This window comes from Micromys minutus (genome assembly GCF_963924665.1).
Source record: "Micromys minutus genome assembly, chromosome: 3".
Classification (NCBI taxonomy): Eukaryota; Metazoa; Chordata; class Mammalia; order Rodentia; family Muridae; genus Micromys; species Micromys minutus.
The window spans coordinates 8,657,740-8,677,713 of NC_137972.1; the positions used below are offsets into that span (position 1 = coordinate 8,657,740).

At 40.5% G+C, this 19,974-nt stretch overlaps 1 protein-coding gene across 1 annotated transcript in view; it reads right to left on the bottom strand.

Moving 5' to 3' along the window:
* Positions 1-3,297: 3,297 nt before the first annotated feature.
* PIK3C2G (phosphatidylinositol-4-phosphate 3-kinase catalytic subunit type 2 gamma) overlaps positions 3,298-19,974 on the bottom strand; it is a gene marked incomplete at both ends in the record, with an annotated part of 303,735 nt that continues 287,058 nt past the window's right edge. The window contains 2 exons of the mRNA XM_080913719.1: positions 3,298-3,450; positions 19,455-19,580. Coding sequence (XP_080769845.1) covers positions 3,298-3,450; positions 19,455-19,580 — 279 coding nt within the window. The remainder of the gene's footprint in view (positions 3,451-19,454; positions 19,581-19,974) is intronic.

Sequence of the window (19,974 nt, forward strand, 5' to 3'; positions counted from 1 at the left end):
GGTCATTCCTGGGCCCTGTCATTCTTTCATTGGTGGTACAGTCAGACTTGAGACAAGGAGATCTAAAGAGGACGTCTACGAGGCCTAGAGAAGAAGTTAGCAGGTCTCTGTATCAAGGCTAGTCTGGAAGAGGCTTTGGGTATAGATCATATTCACTTCTAGGGGAAATAGAGATCTTCACAGTGAGGACACCAGGGGAAGAGCTCCCCTTTGTTTTATCTGAGGATGTACTGTCAATGAGAAACGTGTATGTTGGCTTAGGACTTATAACTTGCTCGGGGAAGCAAATATCAATAACATGTAAAATAAAAAGTGAATACACACGCATCCCCAAATGACAAATGTATAAGAGAAAAGGAACGGTAAGAAGAATCCAGCATGTGTCTGAGGACAGCAGTTTGCCATGTGGTGGTGTCACTGTGGTGTGATGGGATGGGTTTGACAGAGACAGAGATGGGTTGCTCAAGATCTGAAGGATGTGTGGGAGTCAGAAAAGTGGACATAGGGACCCAGAGAACTTTTTTTAGAGAAGGGGTTTGCTGATCAAAGATTTCAAGGATGAAGCATGCCTGGAGTGCCCAGGGGACAGAAAGGAGGCCATGGCTTGAGCTCCAAGGATAGAGGGACACAACAGAAGTTAAAATCAGAGAGACAGGTAGCTGTTGAGAAGTCAGCAATGGAGCGTTTCAGGCTATTTTAAAGGCGCGGGCTTTTGCTCTGAGATTAGACGCTCCTGCAGAGTTTAGGGCAGAGTGACATTAACATCCCAGAGGCATCCAGAGGCCATGGTGTTGGGAAAAGAAACAATGAGGCTACTTAGAAGGCATCTGTGTTAACACAAGCTGAAGATGATGATAGGAAAGATGAAGTGACTGGACTTGGGATGTAGCTTGAAAACAGATCTAATGGGTTTTCTTAATTGGATAGCACTTTGTGTGTGTGTGTGTGTGTGTGTGTGTGTGATAGAGAATTTGAGGCTTTATTAGATAATCCAGAGATGCCAAACAAGTAATTGGGTACTTACTGCTGGAATTTGGGAGGGGTATGGGGTGAAGATATAAAGCTGGGGACATGTAGCATCCAGATGACATTAAAGCTCTGAGAGTGTGTGAGACCATTAAGAGCAATGAAGGGAGCACTTAGTAGGGAGCCTGGGCTGCTGCAGCACTAGTGTGGGGTGGAGTCCTGAGGCTCTTGAACTGGAGAATGAGAACAATGAAGTAAGTTTATATATAAAAGGAAAGCACTGAGGATGTCTGGAAGAAAGGATGTGGATGACAGAATTACTGAGTCCATCGGTACCAAGGGATCAAACTGGAGAAGGAAACACAGTTGGCTTTAGTTGGCTACATGAAGGTTTCCACTGAAGTGCTGAGAGAAACAGCTGCCCTGAAGGGCCTGGGAGGATGTTGGGAGACAAAAACTGCTGAAGGCAGAGACAAACATTTGAAAAAGTTCTGCTGTGAAGAGGAACTAAGACTTTGGTCAAGGTGGGCAAGGGACCATGTTCAATGCACAGCTTGGGACCGGCTTGGAAGAAGCACCAGCCACTCTTCTCTAGTAAGAGGATGAACCACAGAAGCTGCTAGGGCAGCAGGTCCAGCAACAGTGGAAGGCTGATGGTGTTTCCTTTGAAAGACTTGGAGTAGGGAACAGATTTGCCAGAGAGAACAATGGGTGAGGAAAAAAGAAGCTGAGGTTTCAGCAGAAGAGGCAATGTGTCACTATAAGCCAAAGTGGGGACACTGTAAGGATATGTTGTGTCAACATTGTCCATGAAACTGGACAGGGAACAGTAGGAATGAAAGGAACAATTGCTCACCATGTTACTGGCTTTCTGGGATGGAGTCATCATACATTTTAGTGAGACCCTGATGGTTCCTATAAGCCACTGATGTAGTTTTCAGTGAAATGCATTTCATGTGTTTATATGACTATATAAATGGCCAAACAAAACAACCTGAATTCCCCTTTTGACATGAAGCAAATCAAGAGTAGAGAAACAAAACCACAACAACTTACATGACAGATGTTTGTTTTTTAAAATCTCCAGTTTGATTATCTTGGAGGATACTTCTGTGCATGCAACAGCCAGTAAGATCTGTCTATTCCATTCAAGGTGAGCTCAGGGGGCAGGTTCAAGTGCAATGGCAGAATTTAACAAGCGAAATGAGTTTTAAACAGTGAATTTAAAAGTCTGACATCTTGGGCTTAGGGATAAACATAACAGAGGCTGGAAGACACAATGACAATGAACTAATCTATATTAAATTCTAAGAACTGAACTTAAGAATTGCAGACCAGGTCCAGTGACCTGGAACCCCAGCAGTAGGGAAACAGAGGCAGGGGGTTCACTGTGTGTTTGGGCTCAGCTTGGTCTCTACAGCAAGTTCTGGGTCAGCCAGGATATATAGTAAGATGCTCATCTTAAAACCAAAATTACCCACAAGAAGACAGGATTTTCAGAGAAGAAAGGTTGTGGATAGGTGTGGGGGGAACAAAAAAGAGAGAAACTAGAGTAACGAAAGGCCTTATATACATGTGTGAAATTGTTAAAGTAAAAAATCTACATAATAGAAACTTAGGATTTTTTTGATAGAAAAATTATAGCACATGGTTGGAGATTACAAGTTCTTCCAATAAACCTAATCATGACTAGACATGTGGTTTGTACACATACTTAAGTTTGAAATATATTGCAGATATTCTTAGCCTTTAGATTCATGCACGAGCTTCTCCTAGCTTTAGAAAGTATAATTTTTGACCTCTATAAGTAATCAGGACAAGGTGTGAACTTATGTTTGATTCAAAATTCATATTAAAATGAATCATTCTTTCATGACTTTGCATATGGGATTTCACATGATGAATATTCCAAGGAGAAAATATGATAAGAAAATGAGGAGAAGGTAGAGAAGAGCTATGAAAGATTGACTTTGATTTTCTGTGGCCACTCTAAACCTGTGGTTCTCAACCCATGCGTCATGACCCTTTGGGCATGTCAAATGACCCTTTTACCACAGGGGCTGCATAGTTGATGTCCTGTATATCAGATATTCACATTACAATTCATAACCATATCAAAATCACAACTACGAAGTAGCAACTAAAATAATTTATGGTTTGGGTCACAGCAAACAGCAGGAGCTGTATTAAAGGATCACAGCACTAGGAAGGCAGAAAAACACTGCTCTAAGCGTCATCCGCAAGAAAGATGTGTTGCTTATGGGGTGGGAGGAATGAGAAGCTAAAAGCACACACGCACTAAATCAGTAATGCATATGCTTATGGCATTGGTCAGAAGATACTGTTTCCTAACGGGTACCACTTTTCTTCATTGAGGGGAACACTGCAGAGCTGAATGTTAACTGCTCCCACAAACACAGTCTTGCTCTTCACAATGAGCATTAAAACGTGGCCCTGGAGCCCTGAGACTTCATCATACGCCACCTGAAAATGGAGAGAGAAGGGACATGTAAATCACACATGCTCAGACGCATCTTTCGTTTCAGTACTGATTGTGATTTCTTAAAATGATGCTAACAGCTTATACCTCTGAAGGGAGAGGTTAGAGTCAAAATATTTCATTTCCAGTGTTAACCCTGAAGAGCCAAGGCACTACTAATATAATGGGATTAAATGACTATTTCTTCAAGGATCTTAGTGTTACTGATATCATTAAATTTTCCCACCCCAAATCACTCAGCGATTCAATCAGTTATTCACTAGGAACCATGTGGGTCTCTAACTCTGCCTCTAACCACCCTGAGCCTACTGACTTTCACAGGAGCTCGGGTAGCATGTCCTTGTGTTTCAGGTCTGTGAAGAATGACAGGCCAGTGCTGCTTAAACAGGGAAGGTGATATTTCCTTGCATGGTTGAGGCAATCAGTTTGTGATCACTTCTTTTACTTAAGGCTGCAGGACTTTTAATCGTGTTTATCCAATTAAATGTAGAATACAAACAAATCAAAAAAGGAAGGAAAAAATCTGCCTTTCCAACACTGGGAGATAACCACAGCTAATAATTTGATGTTCTTTGGTCTTATATATGCAGTTGATAGTTATTCTTTTTAAAGATCTGACTTGTTTTATACACACACACACACACACACACACACACACACACACACACACATATGCATGCATATGTATGGGTTGTTCATGTGACTCAATTGTTTCCCCAGTGGAGTCTATTCAACTTTGGCTCCTGATATCTAGGGCATTACAGTCATGACAATGACAAGCCTGTTGAGGGTAAAAGACACTGGAACTGTGGAATGGATGAAGGTGTCATTTGTGAGATGTGAAAGGAAGGAAGGGATGCATGGAAAGCTCACATGGTTGCCAGGGAAATGTGTTAGAACACATTTAGTAGCTGGAGTTTCACATAGTGATACACATTTGCTATTTCCAGCCACATTGCAAGGGGGAATGAAGAGCTCTCAGTATATGCAAAAATAGGAGGCAGCTTGAAAGGAAAGTCCTCATACAGTTGGGTGGCCTCCTCTGAGAGTAAAAATGGGGTTTCTGGGCAGTTGCACACTCTATCTATTTACTATGCTTTGATGCCATCAGTGAGAACTGGGGTAGAAGCCCCCAAAGAAGACTCATTGCCAAGCCTGTGTGCTCAGGATACTTGCCGAGCTCTGAAGAAATGCAAATTATCAATGACCCTTGGTTCTCTTTCCTAGACAAAAATTTACTTAGCAAGTAAAAAGCTAACTCATCCAAGGGACGTGATCTGCAGTGTTACCCACTTAACTCCATGCAACCACTTCATCCTGTAGAGTCTTAGTTCAGCTCCACAAAGAAAATCAGCCTTGATTTTTCTCAGCGCACCTGTCTAAAGTATCCCAAGTCAGATGTAGGGCTCGGGGAGTCATAAAGGATTTAAGAGAATGTGCCAAACAGCCCCGAATTCACTTCCTGTAACTTGTGTTCTCTCACTGTTGCTGGATTCTCCGTACTGCCCAGAACTCCACCCAGGATCTCAGGGTAAGTGTCCTCTTAGTCCCTCCATGGTGGCTACCTTCAACCTCCTGCCCTCTCCTCCCCTGTCCTTCTGACAGCATTTCCCATAGTGAATACCTCACCTGTCCTACAGAGAAGACAGATGACAGAGCTTTCAAAATGATCCAGGGGAGGAGGAGAGTGTGATACAGTTTAAGAGGCAACCCCTGTAAGGTCTGGCTCAAGAACTCTGTGAGTTGTACTAACCAAAGTTCAGCAATATTCTATTCACATTCAATATCCTATATTAAATATCTTATATTCAATATCCTATATTCAATATCCTATATTTAATATCCTGTATTCAATATCTTATATTCAATAGCCTATACTCAATATCCTATATTCAATATTTTATATCCAATATCCTATATTAAATATCTTATATTCAATATCTTTTATTCAATATCTTATATTTAATAGCCTATATTCAATATCCTATATTCACGTTCACATTATCACATGTTGCAAATAACAATAACACTAACCTATAGCACCGTGAAAAAGAATTAACAAGAGAATAATGCAGGCTTCGTGTTGAATATTCAGTACTCATAAATCCACTTCAAATATTCATCAAATACACAGATTGGGGGATTTTTTTTTAATACTCAGCTGACGAATATTCTTTCTGACAAAAGCGATTCCCTAAAGCACCCTGAAATCAGGAAGTCTCAGGAAGAAAGTGACTGTGAAATTTATTATTTTCCTGTGCCAAACGTAAACATCAGGACTTACAAGGCTATCTTGCCTGGCAGATTTTTAACCTGTTCTTTAATAATGCGAATTATTTTCTTAGAGTGATCAAAGTTATAATATTGGTGGTATATAGTCCTTAATTGTTCTGTGTACCTGTAGTGAATTTTTAAAAAGATCTATTTTACCATGCAAGGAGTAGTTGTGTCATGCTAGAGAAGAGCATAGTGGATGTATTCTCTGTGATGTTTTCATCAAATGACATAATATGTCTTCATATAGATAGACTATTTCTCTTATTTAAGTTTTATAGGGTATTCATACATTTTTTTTACTGATAAGCATGAGGCAAATCTTCAGTCAACCTGACAAATATGGAATTTGTGGCCTTGAAATTGGCCCCTCAAATAGAAAGCTCTGAGTGTAATGAGAACCTATTAACTCACACCCTGGACATCATTTGATACAAGGTCTAATAAATAAGGCGAAAGTACATGTTTGGAACTGCGGTGGGAGAGGAAATAGCAGGGGATCAGTGAATCTGTGTTGATGGGAAGAATGTCAAGGGGGAGGGGCGAGAGCCAGCTCAGCACACGTGGGGACAGAGAAGTGGAATGAGAGACAGTGTCCTGGGGTGGACCTGGGCTTTGGGATCAGTTAGTTCTGAGCTTGAGTAACTGTGTACCCTCTGGACCTGGAGATCATGTACCTAAGTCGGCATCTGTCATTTAATGAGAAGTCATATCCTGAAACATTATTTGCTGACCTCTGTCCTTTTGCAAAGATGGTTGCAATGTTGCAGGTGACAGAATGAGAGGGAAGCACCATGTCACACTGGACCAGCCCTCGGAAACGTACAGTACAGGACTGAGTTAGCTGTGGACACCCGAAGAGTTTAGGCTGGGGGAACTGCAGTAAAGGACAAGGGCCTGAGCTTGACCCCATGGGAAAGAAAAATGGTAGGTGTAGTGATACATGTCTTTAACGCCAAGACTCAGAAGCAGGAGGCAGAGGCAGAGACAAAGGCAGTGGCAGAAGGATCTCTGTAAATACGAGGCTACATAGTATGAGACTCTGTCTCAAACAAAACAAAATAAAACAAAACAAAGCCAACCTAGTGAACATATAAAACCCGAGAAGCAATGCACCTGATGATGATCTCTGGTTTTCATATACATACATACAAATCTACATGCACATAAGCACATAGGTACACACACACTCACACACACACACACACACACACACACACACACACGCACACGCACACGCACATGCACATGCACACACAGAGAGAGAGAGAGACAGAGAATTGATGAGCAAGGGTCTCCTGCTTGCTGACTGAACCTAGAGCACACTCCTTATATCCTCACCACCCATGAAGAACTCTGCAAGAAAGCTCTAAGCAGGTAAAACCCATACCATGTGTGTCCTGACCTTCCTGGTTTTTCCATTAGAATTTTCCTGGATAATACCCAAGAAAAGGACAGTGCAGGAACACATCGACTATAGCAATGTAATTCTGTTGCAAGTTAGAGATTCTTTCTTCATTATGAATTCTTTAACAACATTTTAAACCAGAGGTAGCTGAGCACAAAGGATAGTGGTGTGAGGGCTAAAATCATAACTGTTTCTCAAAGTTGAAGGACAATTCCCTGCACATTCTGCTCCTGACCCAGGTGCACCATGGGATGTCTGTATGCCAAAAAAATTCTGAGAGACTGCTGGCAAACCTTGCTGAGACACACACTGGGAAGTGTCAAATAGACAAGCTGGGCCCTGGACCAAAGCTTTGGCAATTGAATGGTGGAGTCTCTGTCACTGGACAGAGAGTCCTTGAACTATCCCTCACTCAGAGGGACCGTGAATAAAAAAGGAAAGAATTATTTCTGTGAAAATTTTCACAAGACATTGATATGCAACATCTTATCCCCTTTATATGGCTCAGAGATTTACACAAAGATAAGAAATACGTCTTTCCCTGTCAGCTCACACTATGTTGCAAGGCCTTGGCAGCTTGAGCAGTCCCACTAGAGCGAGAGACTGCTGCAGTGAGCATGCTTCAGATGAGGTGGAAGAACAGGACTATTTAGGAACCATGGATGGCATGTGATAGACCTCCGAGCTCTTTAATAAGCACCAAGCCTCCTATTAGACTGCCCTTAAAGACTCAAAAATGAAGCAGAGTATGTTTTGCAGAAATGGGATCCTACATCCCAGTTGAGGGCAAGAGAAGATAAGTCAGATATAAAGTCGAGTGTACTTTTTGTGTGCATCTTTTGTTGAGGTTTGGCCTGTTGCTTTGCATTGTAAAGCTAAATGCAGGTTAGCCCAAGACCTGGTTATCCCACAGACAAGAGAGTCCACATGTAGACTCAAATGACACTATGTGATCTTGACCTCGAGTTATTTCTGATTGGTGAATAAAGATGCTGACAGCCAATACCTGGGCAGAAGAAACATAGGCGGGGTTTAGCATTCTGGAACTTCCAGCATCAGAGAGGAACTACAAGGGGGAAAGAAAGTGGAGGGAAGAGGAAGCTGCTATAGGTTAGGTTAGTCATGGAGTAATGGCCATGTGGGTTGGCTAATTGGAGTTAAGAGCATTTCAGACAAAACATGGGAAATTATATAGTGGAATTATTGGCTGGCAAATAGACATAATAGCACAGAGGATAGATACATGCCCAGGTGTTGTGCTGATTAAGGGTTATTATAAATATAAAGGTTGTATGTGCCTTTTATCGAGGAACTAAATGGTTAAAAGCAGAGTAGAAACTCTGGGTTGGGATTAAATTTTTGATAACACAATGGTGCCTAATGTGGGACACAATTTTCTTAAAGTTCTGCCTCCCAGTCCCATGCTCCCAGAAATAAGACTCAGACTCAAATTATATTTATAAATACCTTGGCCATATAGGAAGGCTGTACTCTGATTAGATCATAAGTAAAGATAATCTATTTATTTTAACCTACATTTTGCTATGTGGCTCATTACCCATGCTCAGGTACCAAGCATGGGTCTCCTCATCTCTTTTTGGGCTCTTCTTCCTGCCTCCTGGACTCCCAGAATTCCTCCTCCTTCTGATGTCCCACGTCTATTTCCTGCCTAAGCCGAAGCTACAGACCATAGGATTTTTAATTGGCAGGCGAGGCATCCATACAATACTCACGATGATCTCTCTACAATCTTTTATAAGAATTGCTGTATTGATAAGACAGAATGTGATAGGAGGAAACTCACCATTTTGTGCCTGATTTCTGTCTCGTGGTTTTCTGATTTCAACTGTCCCCCTTGTCCTACTCCCACCTCACCTCTGGTCAATCTCAGTCTACTCTCTAATGCTCACATTCCTGCTTTGATTCCATGCATGCTGGGATTGTGCAAATATGGACTTTGTTACTTTTTGGTCTTTTAAAATGTGTACAAAACATGATGAGTGTGTGTCTGTGCTTCAAGAAGGCTTTAATGAAGAAAGAATTGTAGTGATTTTGATTAGTAGGTGGTGGATTTAGGAAGACCTAAGGTTACTTCAAAGCTGTCAGAAAATTTATGTCCATGCCAAAAGTTGTAAAATGAGCTTCATGCACGTGTACTTACTGTTGGTTTTATAATCCATTAAGCTTTTGGTGAATTAACTTTCAACTTATTAAAATAACACTGACTGCTAGTGACTTTTATTATTTTCTTATATTATGAACAACTTAATTGCCATGTAGGGACTGAAACCTCCTTCCTTCCTTTTTCCTTTTCCTTCCTTCCTTTCTTCCTATCTTTTCTTCTTCCTTTTCATTGCAACAGCTATAGATTCTCTCTATCTTTCTCTCTCTGTCATTCTTTCTCTTTGTTATTCATGTGATTTACAGAAGACCATTTTGTACTATATTGCTCCATAGGCATCATCTACCTAATCCACTTAGTTAAAATAGTTATTTCATGTGTATTGTGTATAAGTGTCTGAAACTATGTATAAGCATCACATGTGTATATTGTTCATTGAAGACAAAAGGCAGTGCCGTATCCCTTGCAGCTGGAGTTTCAGGCAATTGTGAGCTGCCATGTGATCTACCTGGGTCCTCTGCAGGAGCAGCCAGGGCTCTCGACTATTGAGCTATCTCATCAGCCCATCTCTTATCTTTTGATACAGTATCTCTACAAAGTTTCTTGATAGTGAGATTGGATGGCATGTATGCCAGGAAAAATAGGTTTCATATTGTTGGATGTGTATCTCTAGCTATGAATGGACATTATGATGAATAATAAGACATCAGAATACCTCTCCTAATTTAGAGAATCCTTTATAGGCATGCATGTATACATTACACACACACACACACACACACACACACACACACATGTATATAGTATCACTCATAGAACTACATGAAATATTTAAAGACAGCTTTTAGAAGTCACTAGTGTTAAAGATGCATAAAGCAGGAGGTGCCAGGACTTACAGTCACAGCAGCAGAGAAAGGCAGAGTGGGGTGTGAAGCTGCAGAGTCATCAGGACCACATGTAGCAATTAAGGGGAATAAATAAGATGCCCCAGTGACAAAGAAGGATTGATGGTGAATCCCCAATTTGATAGGATTCAGAATCACCATGGCAACAAACATCTAACATGCCTGTGAAGAAGTTTAGGTTTTTTGAGGTGAGAAGATACTCTTAAACACCATGACTATCTGCCTGGAGTTCCTGCTGCCACACCTGCCACACCATGATGGACTGGCACCCTCAAATTGTGAGCCCACACAAACCCTGTCCTGAGTTGCTCTTTCTAGGTGGTTTTCACAGCCATGAGGAGAAGTAACAGAGACAAAGGCAATTTCAAATACTATAAAGTATGCAATTCCATTTCTGCAACATTAAAAATGATAAATTTATAAGGATAGAGATCCTATACTACACAAAGACAGACAGTTTTTGGCTACACTTGAGTTATTTTTGTAAACTTTATGCTGGTTCTGTTCTGTACCTTGATTAGGGATCAACCAGGTGATACAAATGTTCAGCGCTAAACATTTACACAAGAGAGATCTCAAGGTTGGTAAAGTCAGAATGAGCTACTTGGACCAGACCTATGTCAGCTTCCCAGGGTTGGTACTAAAGTAGCCAGATAATATGTTAGCTCTTACACTGGGGAAGAGACCTTGAGAACCACCGGAATCTATATTAGTTTTTCTAACTGCACATGACGGTAAAAAAGAAAATACTTAGTGGTATTCATCCAAGAGAAAAACCAGGAAAATTACTGAGTTAAAGTTTAAGGGATATGAATGCCACATTTAAAATTGTAGGTTAACAGTTGGTAGCGAGGATCTTTCAAATCATTTAAATGGACTATCATAAATATGTCTGAATGACACCCTAGGTAGAAATGTAAAAAATTTAATAAAAGTATTTTATAGAGAAGGTCCTGATGGTACAAACATGTAACCTCAGCACTTGGGAGGCAGAGGCAGATCTCTGTGAGTTCAAATCTAGCCTGATCTACATAGTCAATCTCAGATCAGCTGAGGTTACATAAAGAAAGAAACCCCACTGCAAAACAAAAAATAAAGATTCCATAGAAGCTTTGTAATGCCTAAAGAGGCAGGGACCTCAGAAAGAGCTACATCAGAAAAAAAAAAGACTAGATTTGGGAGTCTGGTGGTGTTCTAGTGGCAACTTTGTTGTACAAGTGTCTGAGGAAGCAGGGAGTGTTATTGAAGGTGTGATTTGAATTTGTACAAAATTAAGCCAGTCAACATTCTAAAACTGTTAAGAAAGGGGCTCGAACAGTGGAGATCCAGGGACACAGGCCTGGTAAGACTGTGCGGTGAGTAGCCGGGGCACAGAGAGGTCTGGGCTGAATGCCCAAAAAGCCCCCCCATTGGTTCAGGGGAGAAGGACCTCTGCTGCAGGGTCTCAGTTTCCACCCGCGGGCCTGTGCGTGCAGAACAGGCACTCAGGCCATCTGCCACCAGGAACAGCAGAGATCCAGGGACACAGGCCTGGTGAGAATGCAGTGTGAGTACTGGGGGCACAGAGAGGTTTGGGTCCGGCGCCCGGAAAGCATGCCCCCCCCACATTGGTTCAAGGGAGTAGGAACTGTGCCATAGGGACTTGGTTTCCAATCGGAGGGCCTGTGCATGCAGAACAGGAATGCAGGCTATCTGCCACCAGGAACAGTGGAGATCCAGGGACACAGGTCTGGTGAGACTGCACTGTGAGTAGCCAGGGCACAGAGAGGTCTGAGCCAAGCACTAAGAAAGCACACCCCCTCCATTGGTTCAGGGGAGCAGAAATGCTGCCATAGGAAAACAATTTCCACCCAGAGGGCCCTTGCGTGCATAAGAAATGCTCAGGCAATCTGCCACCAGGAACAGCGGAGATCCAGGGACACAGGCCAGGGACACAGGAGAGATGAGAACCAACAACAAGACCACGTATAATCACAGACAACAAGATGGCAAGAGGAAACCGAAAGAACTTACCTCAAGGAAATCAAGACAATCTGGCAACAACAGAACCCAGCTCTCCCGTCACAGCAAACAGCGGAATGCCAAAAACTCCAGAAAAATAAGACTCAGACCCGAAATCATACCTCAAGATGATGATAGAGATCCTTAAACAAGAACGGGAGGAAAAGCATAAAGAAATAGAAGCTTTAAAAGAGGAAACAAGAAAAGCACTCAAAGAAATCAAAGAACTAGAGCAAAACAGAACAAAAGAGACAAAGAAATTGAAGAAGGAATTTAAAATGGAAATGGAAACAATAAAGAAAACACTAAAAGAGACAACCCTGGAGGTAGAAAACCTAAAAAAGAAATCAGTAGTCACAGATGCAAGCATCTCCAACAGACTACAAGAGGTGGAAGAGAGAATCTCAGGAACCGAAGATAACATGGAAAACAGACAAAACAGAGAGGATGCAAAAGCCAAAAAGCTCCTAACCCAAAATATCCAGGAGACCCAGGACGCAAAGAGATGACCAAACCTAAGGATAATAGAAATACAAGAGGGCGAAGAATATCAACTAAGAGGCACAGCTAATATCTTCAACAAAATCGTAGAAGAAAACTTTCCTATCCTTAAGAATGAGATGACCATGAGCATAAAAGAAGCCTACAGAACGCCAAATCGAGTGGACCAGAAAAGAAATTCTTCCCAACACATAATAATCAAAATGCCAAGTGCCCAAAGCAAAGAAAGAATACTAAAAGTAGTAAGGGAAAAAGGTCAGGTAACATATAAAGGCAAACCAATCAGAATCACACCCAACTTCTCAACAGAGACTATGTAAGTTAGAAGATCTGGACAGACATCATGCAGACCCTAAGAGAACACAAGTATCAGCCCAAGCTGCTATACCCAGCAAAACTATCAATCAACATAGATGGCAAGATGAAGATATTCAAAGACAAAACTAAATTCACACAGTATATGACCACAAATCCAGCACTACAATGAATTATAGGTGGAAAACACAATGCAATGAGGGGAACCACCTTATAGTAAAAACATGAAAACTTCTAAGAAAGAAAACCAAAAGAAGAAAGACACACAGGCACAATTCAACCTACCAAAGCAACAATAGCAGAAAACAGCAACCACTATTCCTTGATATCTATTAACATAAATGGACTCAACTCCCCAATAAAAGATATAGACTATCAGACTGGATAAACAAACAGAAGCCAGCATGTTGTTGCATACAGGAAACTAATCTCAGAGACAAAAACAGACACTATCTCAAACTAAAAGGTTGGGAAAATACTTTCCAAGCAAACAGCCCCAATAAGCAAGTTGGAGTGGCCAATCTAATATCGAATAAAGTAGATTTTCAACTAAAAGTTATCAAAAAAGATAAGGAAGGACACTTCTTACTCTTTACAGGGAAAATTTGTCAGGAGGAACTCTCAATCCTTAACATATATGCTTCAAATACAAGAGCACCCATATTCATAAAAGAAACCCTACTAAAGCACAAAAAATACATTGCACCCCACACCATAATAGTGGGAGACCTCAACAACCCACTCTCACCAATGGACAGATCATGGAAACAGAAACTGAACAAGGAAACAGAGAAACTAGCAGAGATTATAAACTAAATGGAATTAATAGGTATCTACAGAACATACCATCCTACAACAAAAAAATACACCTTCTTCTCAGCACCTCAAGGCAACTTTTTCAAAATTGACCATATAATATGTTATAAAACAAGCCTCAATAGATATAAGAAGACTGAAATATTCCCATGCATCCTATCCAATCACCATGGTCTAAGGGTGGTCTTTAATAACAACAAAGAAAACAAAAGCTCATATACACAAGGAAACTGAACAATGCTCTATTAAAAAGATAGCATGGGCAAAGAGGAAATAAAGAAAGAAATTAAGGATTTTATAGAATTTAATGAAAATAAAAACACAACATACCCAAACCTATGAGATGCAATGAAAGCAGTACTGAGAGGAAAACTCATAGTTTTGAGTGCTTCCAAAAAGAAACTGGAGAGAGTATACACTAGCAACTTGACAGCACAGTTGTGAGTTCTAGAACAAAAGAAAGCAGATATACCCAATAGGAGTAAATCGCAAGAAATAATCCAACTCAGAGCAGAAATTGACCAAATAGAAACAAAACAAACCATTGAAAGAATCAACAAAACCAAGAGCTTGTTCTTTGAGAAAATTAACAAGATTGATAAACCCTTAGCCAGACTAATTACAGGGCCAAGAGAGAATATCCAAATTAAGAAAATCAGAAATGAATGTGGAGACATAACAACTGAAACTGAGGAAATTCAAGAAATCACCATATCCTATTACAAAAGCCTATACTCAACAAAGCTGGTAATTCTGGAGAAAATGGCTAAATTCCTAGACAGATCACAGATACTAAAGTTAAACCAGGACCAGGTAAACCATCTAAATAATCCCATAATACCTAAAGAAATAGAAGCAATCATCAAAAGCCTCCAAACCAAAAAAAAAAAAAAAAAAAACTCAGGTTCAGATGGGTTCATTGCAGAATTCTATCCGATATTTATTGACAACCTAATACCAATACTCTCCAAACTATTTCACAAAATAGAGTCAGATGGAACACTACCAAACTCATTTTCAAGGCCACAATAACCATCGTTTTTGAACCACACAAAGACCCTACAAAAAAAGAGAACTTCAGGCCAATCTCACTAATGAACATTGATGCAAAAATATTCAACAAAATCCTTGCCAACTGAATCCAAGAAAACATCAAAACAATCATTCACCATGATCAAGTAGGCTTCATCCCTGGGATGCAGGGATGGTTTAATATACAAAGATCCATCAATGTATTATACTATATAAACAAACTCAAAGAAAAAACCACATGGTCATCTCACTAGATGCTGAGAAAGCATTTGACAAAATTCAACACCCCTTCATGTTAAAAGTCTTGGAAAGAACAGGAATCCAAGGCCCTTACCTAAACATTATAAAAGCAATATACAGCAAACAAATAGCCAACATCAAACTTAACTTAACGGTGAGAAACTTGAAGCAATCCCACTAAAATCAGGGACTAGACAAGGCTGCCCAATCTCTTCCTACCTATTCAACATAGTACTGGAAGTCCTGGCTGGAGCAATTAGACAGAAAAAAGAAGTCAAAGGAATACAAATTGGAAAGGAAGAAGTAAAAACATCACTGTTTGCAAATGAAATTAAGTGACCCCAAGAATTCCAGCAGAAAACTTCTACAGCTGATAAACAAGTTCAGCGAAGTGGCTGGATATAAAATTAACTCAGACAAATCAGTAGCCTTCCTCTTCTCAAAGGACAAACAGGAGGAGAAAGAAATTAGGGAAAAGATACCCTTCACAATAGTCACAAACAATATGAAATACCTTGGTGTGACTCTAACTAAGGAAGTGAAGAACCTGTATGACAAAAACTTCAAATCTCTCAGGAAGGAAATCCAGGAAAGTCTCAGAAAATGGAAAGATCTCCCATGCTTATAGATTTGAAAGACCAACATTGTAAAAATGGCAATCTTACCAAAAGCAATCTACAGATTCAGTGCAATCCGCGTCAAAATTCCAACCCAATTCTTCACAGAGTTGGAAAGAGCAATGTGCGATTTCATCTGGAATAACAAAATACCTAGCATAGCGAAATCCATCCTCAAAAACAAGAAAACATCTGCAGGAATCACTATCCCTGACCTCAAGCTACACTACAAGTCAATTGTGCTAAAAAGTGCATGGTACTGGTACAGAGATAGGCACATGGATCAATGGAATAGAATTGAAGATCCAGAAATGAGCCCTCACATATATGGTCTCTTGATTTTTGACAAAGGAGCTATAAACATTCAATGGAAAAAGGACAGCCTCTTTACCAATGGTGTTGGTTCAACTGGCATTCAGCATTTCAGAAGAATGAAAATAGACCCCTTCTTATCTCCTTGTACAAAGCTCAATTGCAAGTGGATCAAATGTCTCCACATTAAACCAGGTCCACTGAAATTATTAGAAGAGAAAGTATAGAAAACCTTAGAACACATAGGCACAGGAGAAAATATCCTGAACAGAACACCAATGGTTTGTGCTCTGAGGTCAAAGATTCCCAAATGGGACTTAACGAGATTGCAAAGTTTCCATAAGGCTAAGGACACTGTCAAGGAAACAAAACAGCAGCCAACAGATTGGGAAAAGATCTTTACCAACCCCACATCTGATAGAGGTCTAATATTCAAGGTATACAAAGAACTCTAGAATTTGATACCAGAGAATCAAACAACCCTATTTAAAAATGGGGTACAGAGCTAAACAAAAAGTTCTCAACTGAGGAATATCGAATGGCTGAGAAGCATCTAAAGAAGTGCTTGACATCATTAGACATCAGGGAAATGAAAATCAAAACAATCCTGATATTCTACCTCACATCAACCAGAATAGCTAAGATCAAAAATTCAGATGATAGCAGATGCTCGTGAGGATGCAGAGAAAGAAGAACACTTCTCCACTGTTGGTGGAGTTGTAAACTGGTATAACCACTCTGGAAATCAGTCTGGTGATTCCACTGAAAATTGGACATAGTACTATCTGAAGACCCAGTTATTCCACTTTTGGGCATATACCCCAGAGACACTCCAATATACAACAAAGACACATGTACCACAAAATTCATAGCAGCCCTATTTATAATAGCTAGAAGCTGGAAAAAAATCCAGATGTCCTTCAGTAGATTAATGGATACAAAAACTGTGGTATATTTACACAATGGAGTACTACTCAGCTATCAGAAACAATGACTTCATGAAATTCTTAAGAAAATGGATGCATCTAGAGAATATCATCCTGAGTGAGATAACCCAGTCAGAAAAGAACAGAAATAATGTGCAGTGACTGCTAATTGGATACTAACTCTAGAAAGCTCTGAACACCCCAGAAACAACTTACAGACTATATGAAGTTCAAAAAAAAAAAAAACACAAAGGCCAAAAAAAAATTAAAAATCATTATGCTTAATCTTTACACACCAAGAAAACTTTGACTATTTCCAGGTTATATCTTGTTTCACATGTACTTTATGCTCATTGTAACTAGTAAGATTTTAATGCATACTATCAAACCTTAAAAAAATCAAGTATTGAGAAAAATGTATTCATATACTTTTATGCAAAAAATGCTTAAAATCTGTACATTTATCTTTGTTTTTTAGGATAAAGTTGTTCAATTCAAAAAGAAAGGGGGGCTCAGGTGGCACCACTACTAGCTGAGAGGATGTTTGCAGATGATGGCTTCTGGGAGGAGGGGACTCATTTCCCTTTGGGGTTGTAATCATTGCAGTGGATAGACACACACCTGGTGCATGCAGCCCGAGCTAACCGGACATACTGAGCTGGGAAGCATACATGTCTGAAACTGCCAATGCATGCAAACTAATCTTTCGTCCTCCTCAAAAGAGAAGGCATCGGATGAGATGGCAAAGAAGCAAGTCTGTCTTCCATGGGTCCAGAAGAGTTTGAATGGCATGTTCCAGCAATGAGAAAGAGGGGTCAAAGGTCAAAACCTTGAGTGACTATGAGGCGTGGTATGCACACCTATAATCCTGGCACTTGAGGTATAGACACGAACAGAGGCACAAGGTCATCTCCAGATACAAAAGTGAGTTTCAGACCAGCCTGGGTTATTTATGGGTAGCTGGGCCTTGGGGGAGGGAATCTATACAGATGTAAGCTCATACTGAGATGGGACAGAAAACTTTCGACCGTACGCAGAGTCTCTGTCATCATCCTTCATTGCCCAGTGAAGCAGAGCTCCCAAGAGTACCCACGCCCAAGGATGTTAAGGAAATAAAGCATTCGGAGGTTAGGTTATAGCCTGAGAGCTTCATCCAGGCCCTCTATTCATAGGCAGCTCCGTCCTAATTCTTCAAGAAACAGGGATTCTTGGTAATTCTTAGGGAGTATAGACAAAGGAAGGAACTCAGAGTTGCTGTTTTCACAGTTTTAAGGCTTTTTCACTTGCTTAATTTTTGTTTTGTTTTGTGTTCAGGAGTTGTTTGGCTTTTTGGACTCAGGCTCTTTGGCTGGGGGTGGGGGGTGTCTTTTGAAGAGGAGGCAGGTCAGAGTGGACCAAAGAACTTCAACAAACAACATTTTAAGAGGAAAGATAGCAATGGAGGAAAACAAAATGCCCCTCAGAGGAATGAGGGATTAAAAAAGAAAAGGTGGAATTTCAGAGGCACAAAGGAGGTTTCATGGGATCAGGGTGTCTGGCTGTCAGTTTGCAGCAGCAGCAGGGAAAGAGCCTGAGGGCTCATGGCTTTTAGCAATTAGGAGTCTGCTGATACCACTTGAGTGAAGTCCTACCAGGAAAGGTGACAAAGTAGGCCACAAAGTGCCCAGGGGTGAAGGGAAGCCAAAGCGAGAGCAGCTTGTGTGATTTGATTAATGAGCTTGGGCTGCTGGTGAGAGGAAGGAAAGCTCGCTCTAGAAGAACTAAGATCAACAAGCTAGGAGGCTGAGCCAGGACCATCCCTGTTAGTGTGGAGGTGAAGCCTGGAATGCTCTCCAAGACCCTGTCCCAACAGACACAGGACAGAGATAATGAGGGAAGGTGCCTTTGTTTCCTGAGATTCCTGAGTAGACCTCTGCAAGATGACACAGCAAAAATAAACATTAAAAAAAAAAATGAGTCAGGAGGTGAAGTAGGCGGGAGAGAACAAAGGCAGGGGTTGCTTTAAGGAGAAAGCAGAAGATTGGATCTTTAAACCTCTTAAGAGAGCTATTTGCAGAATGCAGTAGCTCTGATTAGTGGGTTTTTTTTTTTTTTTTTTTTTTTGGTCAAAATAGCTTTTAGGAGACTTGCTGTTCTTTACATAATGTCTTGGCTTGCAATAAAATGTTTAGGTGAGAAAACTCAAGCGTATGAGAATAAGATTAAAGAAAATAAGATGAACTGGATAGAGAAAAATACAATAGAGTCAGGGAAAGTGTTAGTATGCAAAGCAACCCTCCCATGCCTGCTGGAGGTTGGCCTGTCACAGCTGTGATAGTCTGTATTTTCCGGTTCCCATAGCATCTAGAACAGCGTTCAGCATGCTGGTCCTATTTTGGGCAACATCATTCCTTTATGGAACAATGCTTCCAATTACTGAAAATTCTCCCTATTTGGTTGTGAAGCTGAAAAAGAAAAGAATAGGAAAAAAAGTGGTAAGAAAATTACAAACTACCTGGACAGGCGACACACATACTCACGATTTCATTGTACGTTGGGTCAGTGCATTTTGGAACACACTTTGTCTTCTTCCTACGAACTTCGCTGGGATGTGGTAGAAGATAAATTTCAACATGTGCACTAGGCGCAGAGCCATCTGGGAGATGCTGCAAAGGAAAATGGTTATACATATTAATGGTGTCACTATCAAAGGAAACAAATATCTGAATGCTAAAGTGGCCAGACCAGACGCAGGATCTGGAATTATAAAAGCTTCTTTAGTTAGTCAAAAAAAGTAAGAAAGAAAGGAAGGAAGGAAGGAAGGATGGAAGAAAAAAAGGAAGAAAGGAAGAAAAGAAGAAAGTAAATGACAGAACAGGAAAAGGAAAAAAATACTTGGCTGCTCAAAGATAACTCCAACCACAGTGTCAAAGAGATATTCTATCTGAACTTGTTACATGGGAGAACAGAGTTCAAAAGTCCACCAATTACAGTTTATATTTTAGAGCGAAATCTTGATTTGCATTTTTGACAGATACCATCAGGAGATGAATGTTAGTC